At 33.4% G+C, this 7,017-nt stretch overlaps 1 protein-coding gene across 1 annotated transcript; it reads left to right on the top strand.

Annotated features, from left to right (window-relative positions):
- LOC107644772 (sphingoid long-chain bases kinase 1-like) lies at positions 620-4,478 on the top strand. Its single transcript, XM_016348701.2, has 4 exons — positions 620-1,523; positions 2,724-2,945; positions 3,035-3,654; positions 3,978-4,478. Exons 3-4 carry the CDS (start codon positions 3,064-3,066, stop codon positions 4,119-4,121), a joined length of 735 nt encoding a protein of 244 aa, XP_016204187.1. The 5' UTR covers positions 620-1,523; positions 2,724-2,945; positions 3,035-3,063; the 3' UTR covers positions 4,122-4,478.

The raw sequence follows: 7,017 nt of genomic DNA on the forward strand, positions 1-7,017 counted from the left end.
GTTCTCTTTGCCATTTTAGTGCACTTTTTACTTTTTGCAAGAATCTTTATCTATTAGAAACATATCAATGGTATTTTTTGGGCGTGATCTTCAACTTCCTGCACATGGTAAGTATTGGTAACAGAAATTCAGAAAACAGGGGTAAAGTCACAAGGAACTATATTCATATTTTTAGGATTGTTTTAGAAATATATTGACATGTTACTAATGAGATATTTACTTGATCTACTGGGTACTTATTTGAACGATTTTACAATGTTGTGCAGGTATTTGGAGATGATCTCTTGATGTCTAATGCAAAACACATTGAGAGAGCAGTACTAGAGTGTGCGTGTAATCCTCTTCTTCTTAAGGTAAGTCATTCTAATTTAAGTGGACTTTGAAGGGGTTCCTTTGTTGGATGGCAAACATTAATATTTAACTAAGTTTATATGTATTGTAATATTGTTTAAGTAATTTTGTTCTTCCTTCTCTGGCCATTGTGGATGCATTCTTCAATAGATGTTTCATAAATTGATACTGATGGCAAACAGGCAAAGTAACTAAACATTATTATTAAGCTTATTGGAACCTGTATATATTATATAGTTCTTATTTTTTTTTTAAATTAGATGGTTAGTGATTTTATTAATTCACACCTTAGCATGTGAGAACAGCAAATCTGTAGAAGCTTAGCATGGTGAGTTATCAAATCTTATGCCTTATTGGCTTATTCTTGGTTATTTTGGATGGTATATGGGCACATCTATAGAAGTGTAAACTGTAAAAGAAACTATGAACACATATTGCTAACATTAGGAACAATATGTTAAATGATTTATTGTGAATCAAATTGATCTCTTATCTTAAAGCATGCTATTGGTAAACTTTTGATATTGAAAAAGGAACTTTCTTCAATTCAAGAATTAAGTCACATGTGCAGTTGTTCCACATTAAATATTGATTTTTGCTTTGAGATATAGCATTTGGTTAGTCTTAGAAATTTTTTGCTTTTAATCACTTTTGATGTCACCATTTGACCAAATTGGGAATCTCTTGATTTTGCCTAACTATGAACTGTGAAATTTATGATTGACGTGAAAAAAATTTCCTAACTTAACAATTTGCTACTTCTCTTGGGGATGCTATAAGAATGAGAAACATGTAACACTTTGGATGATATATGGGCAGAACAGCTATAGAGAAGTAAAAATTTATTTCCTTTCAATAAATTTACAAAGTTGAATCTTTGGATGATGTAGCTTCTGAATATATTACAAGCTAATTATAACTATCAGCAATGAATGGTTGGGCATACCATAGACTTATTCTTCATTTCTTAATGGAGATTTGTAGTGCAGATTTCTAAAATGGTGCAATTCTCTTGGAGAATTCCCATACTTTGATTCTTGATCAGGTTAAAAGAAATCATGCTTTCATGTTCAGCTCTGTAAAGAAGGTAATCAATACTGCAATGCATCAAAATGGAAAATGGACATCAGCTCCAAGAGTTCTCAAAGGCAAATTTGACTGTCTTTTATTTGGTAAGCCTTTTAAGTGCTAATTTTTCCTTTTGTTTTCTTACTTGCATGATTCATTCTATTGTCTTATATATAAATTTATTTGGTTTGATGGTTGGCAAAAAAGTCAAGGTTCAGGTTTATCATGCTCTACACAACTCTTACCTACTATGTTAAATGATAAGATGTAAGAAAAAAACTTATGTGAATTTACATTAGTGTTTGATCTTATAATTTTTATTTATATTTTCTTTTATTTATCAAACTCATAGTAGAACAAACCCATAATGAACCTTTTATTTTTTCTTTTATTTTGCCCTTGCACGATAAGCACTTCATCATTTCCACCTTCTTGAATCTTGATTTTCTTTCAATTCTCAAATTAGAAAAATATCTTATTTATATGTTGTTTTCATTATAAATTATGATACCTGTTGAATTTTAGTTCATAAACAAATAACGTGTAAGTAAAATTTTACTTAGAGATTATAATTTAAATCGTTTTTTGTAGTAATTAACATGGAAATGATGAGTACTACTACTGGATCAATGATTATGTTTTTAATATAAGTAAAAGTAAGATTTATCTTGATTTGACCATCCAAACAGATGGAGAAATAGAAGCAAGCATAATAAAAAGATTCAACCTAGGTAATCAAAGTTGAATAGTGCTTTAGCTAATATTTCAAATAAAAATATATCACTAGTATATTAAAGACATGACTTGCACATAACGCAGGCCATATAATAGGATTTAGTAATATAACTAAATATCACTTAGTATTTGTTATTTGTATAGTGATAATATAAATTATTTTTATTAAAGTTTTAAACACACAAACATAATAACTTCTATATTTAAGTAAAATTCACTAATATGGACTAGAAAAATGATAAGATTATTCAGTTTTAGAAAAATAAATAATAGAACAGTCTTATACACTGTAAAATAAATTTTTATACACAAAAATTTGTTCAAATTAAAAATAACAAATATTAATATTAATAATTCAGTACCAACAAATTTTTATAATGGATTAAACATTTGGCGGGAACTCCATTTCTATCACGCCTCACGCAATGAAACACGTGTGCAAAAAAGCTAAGAGCTCCCTTTTCTGTTATCAACTGGGTATCACGTTCAGATACAATGCGATAATCACAGTTCCCACAGTTCCCCCTTTAATCTCTTTCTGCTCTTCGCTTATCACCACCTTGTGACAGTTTCACAATCTAATGCCGCCGCCACAGCCACAGCCACAGCCACCGCCTCCTCCTCCTCCCCTCCCCCAGTTCGAATGTGCAAAATGCGGGAAGTCTTTTCCCGAGAAAAGAAGATTAGAGGACCACTGGAGAACTAAGAAGCTTCGAAAGTACATACATATCTGCCAGCATTGCAATAATCGGTTCGAGACCAACGCAAACTTGGAACAACACCAAATTGGGGTAAGTTTTGTTCTTCTTTGAATTCTTTATTATTTTCTTTCTGTGTGTTCGTTAATTCATTTTTAATTTACTTTAATCGTTTCGTGCAGTGCGTTCATTTTCTCCAGCAGAATCAGTGATGCAAAGCGTCACTCGTAAATTATTTTTCTTTTTCTTTTTGGTTCTTGCCCAATTTCTTTTTGGTTCTTGCCCATCTCAACTGCCTCTATCAACAACACCAAACTGGCCAAGAACCAGGTCTAAGTCAAGGAATGATAAATGGACTGGATTGACCACTACACATGATAACTCTAGATGGGGCAACGGTGGGACAAATGATAGAGAGCATATATCATCAACACTTTCTGATCCAGGTCCTATATGGGATGCTGAACCAAAGTGGGATCCCGAGGCTAATTGGGATGTAGAAAACCCAATTGAGTTGCCAGGGCCTCCAGATGATACAGAAGTAGGACCCACAAAGGAGGTTGTGCCTCGATTTGGAGACAAATGGGTTGTCTCGAAGGGACATTTCCTTGGCATTCTGGTTTGCAACCATGCATGTAGAACTGTTCAAAGCTCGCAGGTGGTTGCTCCTAAAGCTGAGTTTGATGACAACACACTAGATATGCTCTTGGTTCATGGGGTTGGAAGGTTGCGGCTATTGAGATTTTTTGTACTTATGCAGATGGGTCGACACCTTTCCTTGCCATATGTTGAATATGTAAAGGTATTTGCATTAATATTTTTTAAAATGAAATTGTTTAGACTGCATTATACACATCATTAGTTCTTAAAACAGTGCATATTATTGTGGTGATTAACTGGTAGAGTTGCCTTTAAATAATGTTACCATGTTCCAATCTTTGCTTGCTTTTGTCTAATGAAATTTAGAATACTACAGTCAACAATTGCTATTAGTTCTGAGCTGTGTCATGAAAAAATATTGGTTGGCTTTATCTGGTTAGGTTCTTTAGTGTCCGGATTGTCTTATTGTCCTGGTTTTTATTATTTCTGTATTTGTTCATTGTATGACTGTCTGTTTGGATGCAGGTAAAGTCTGTGAGGATAAAGTCAGGGAAGCACACTCATAATGGATGTGGTATTGATGGTGAGCTTTTTCCACTCAATGGACAAGTAGTTTCTACTATGCTTCCGGAACAGTGCAGGCTAATTGGCCGTTCTCGTATACGATAACAGTGACTCATTTTCAATTTTTTGATGGGTTCTGGAAAGAAGCTCATGTACTTTTGTCAAATATACAAGTCCAGATACCCAATTTGTCCATGTGAAATACCCTATCTTCGCTGTAACAGCTGAGGCTTTTTCTAAATTTTTGTTCCGGTTATATGTATCTGTTGTTGCTTGCATATCTGTCTTCCTTATTTGTCCTCAGTGAAAAAAGAAAAACAACACATTTGTGCATTACTTGCAACAAGCCGCTGAATGTATTGCCGCTGAATGTATTGCATTTCTCCCCATTTCCTCCACTTGGTTTGGTCCATTGATTCTCTTGTGTCACAATCTCTGAGATGGAAAGTTGTATTGTATCTACATTTCAAGTTTATACTGAATCTTGTAGACTGCAGTTCTCCAAATCCAGCTTCAGCAGATGGTTGCGGAGCAATGCAGGGGTAGCTAAACCTACCAAAATGGTAATACACTAATACCATTCAATTAGAAAGTGGGAATTGAAAAAGTGGTAGATTATGTGAAGGGTAGTCCACTTGAAAGTATACATATATTATGGCAGGTTCATGTGTGACTTGATGGCAATTGTTGTTGGTACTATCCGACAGCAAGTTAGGTCAATTTATATATTGAGCTAGGAGGCTCCATTTATGAATTTTATTTGGCTTCAAAACACAGTAGAAAATGATGAATTTGACTAATAAAAGAAATTCCCAGTCATAATAGACACTAGCAATTTCTGCCAAACTAGAAATATCATTAGAAAGAATCAAACGTGTATGATAAGAACAACAATGCGTAGCAAAGAAAATCTCGGAAGAATGAGGACAAAAGACCATGAGTTTAGGAGAATATCAGTTCGATATAGACGAACGGGTGGATAATGGATATTGTGGGTGTGTTGCAAAATCACTCACGTGTCCCCTTCCAAAGACCATACTATAGTATACAGAAAACTTAACTAATAGGAGATTTCTGTTATTATTAATTTATTATTATCACGTAAATTATGCACTGTACTAAATTTTGGTATTTTGGGGAGTGAGTGGTTGAATTAAAAGCAGAATCAGAAAATTATCCAATATCCCCATCAATCCTTTTATTCTTACACAGAAAAAATACAAAGGAATTTTCAACAAATTGATATATCTTTTGATCATTAGATAAAATATAAAATCTACACAAAATAGTTTCACTTATAATACAAAGATGTGTATCAATTTAGACAAAAGTAAATATAAATATTCTTTTCCAGAGTAGAAAAAGTCGTTGGATTATATTCGTAAAGTATCGTTTTTGTCCCCAACGTTTGGGGTAAGTCCCAAAGTTGTCCCTAACGTTTCAATTGTTCTATTTAAGTCCCTAAAGTTTCTAATTATAAGAAAATAAATTTATTTAAAATGAAAGTAACATGATTAGGTGTAATTTATTTAGATGTAAATAAAAAATAATTGAACACTATGTACAGTAAAAAATTAATATTATTAAAAGATAAAATTAAATTAAAATTTATTTTTATGTATCGTTTTTGTCCCTAACATTTTCGTCTTATTTAAGTCCCTAACGTTTCAAAATCGTCTCAATTTTGTCCCGCCGTCAATTCTGTTAACGGATCCCTAACGGCAGGACAACATTGAGTCAATTTTAAAACGTTAGGGACTTAAATAGGACGATTGAAACGTTAGGGACAACTTTGAGACTTACCCTAAATGTTGGGGACAAAAACAATACTTTACTCTTTTATATAATATTGACTTTTAAGTATACTGGCAGTTGTTAAGTTATAAATGTGTTGAAAAGGTTAAAATGAATGGAGGGACTGTAGGGTCGGAAGTGAGCTGAGCTGAGCCGAGCTAGATCAAGCTCAAGCTCGGCTTACGAAAATTGAGTTTGGCTCACGGTTTGACTCATTAACAATCGAGCTTATTTCTTAAGCTCAAGCTCGGCTCACCAAAAGCTCACGAGCTGGCTCGAGCTCACGAGCTGACTCAAATAAGAGAAACATAAATACATAATCTATAATTTTATATCAATAAATTATAACTTATATATTTTTAAAAATATTTGAAAAGATCAATTTTATATATTGTTTATCCGGAAAAGCTCTGCATACAAGCCATTAGGGCTTGTATGCTTTACAAGTTCATTAAACAATAAAACCAAAAAACGCGCCTCTCCACATACGTTGATTACACGCGCTATATAAGATCCCGCGTATATCTAACTACCAAATTCAAAAGATTCGTTTTTGTTATTTTGAGATTTGGTTGTTCTTCTTCTCGCGCGTCTTCTCCATCGTTCTTTTCCTCTCCTTTTCTCACTGGTATGTTCTTCGTTTACGTTACTTTCTTCTCTCTCTCTCTCTGCAACTCGAGCTTTCGTTTTCTATTTTGATTTGTTGTTTTCTGAAATCAAAGTTTGAACTCGTTTTGAAGATAATGGATCATTCAACCTCAGATTGTCAGCTGAATCCAGGCGAAGTGGATTATGAATTTGAATCTAACAAAGTTCCTGAGGTTTGATATACATAGGATTAGTATGAATTTTCTTTCAGTAATTTTCTTTCAGTATGAACACGTTAACATGAATCTGTCGATTCAATGTATTAGTTGTGATTAATTACCTGGAATTTATAGCAGACGCTCGGGTGTAGATCAGGTCTTTTTTTGGGTGTATTCTTGCTTGAAGTGTGGGTGTATCTACAGTACTGGTTTTGTTATTTTAATTGAGTTGTTGTTGTTCAGGTGTATTATATCAGACATGATTGGATGTGTTTTTAGTTTTTGACATGGTGTATTCCGCAGCCTGTGTATTTACAGTTTATGGCTTTAAAGGTCATTGTGTAGTTGAGTTGTTGCGGTTCGGGTGTATCATATTAGGCATGATTGGGTGTATTTGAATC

Source organism: Arachis ipaensis, chromosome B05 (assembly GCF_000816755.2).
Source record: "Arachis ipaensis cultivar K30076 chromosome B05, Araip1.1, whole genome shotgun sequence".
NCBI lineage: Eukaryota > Viridiplantae > Streptophyta > Magnoliopsida > Fabales > Fabaceae > Arachis > Arachis ipaensis.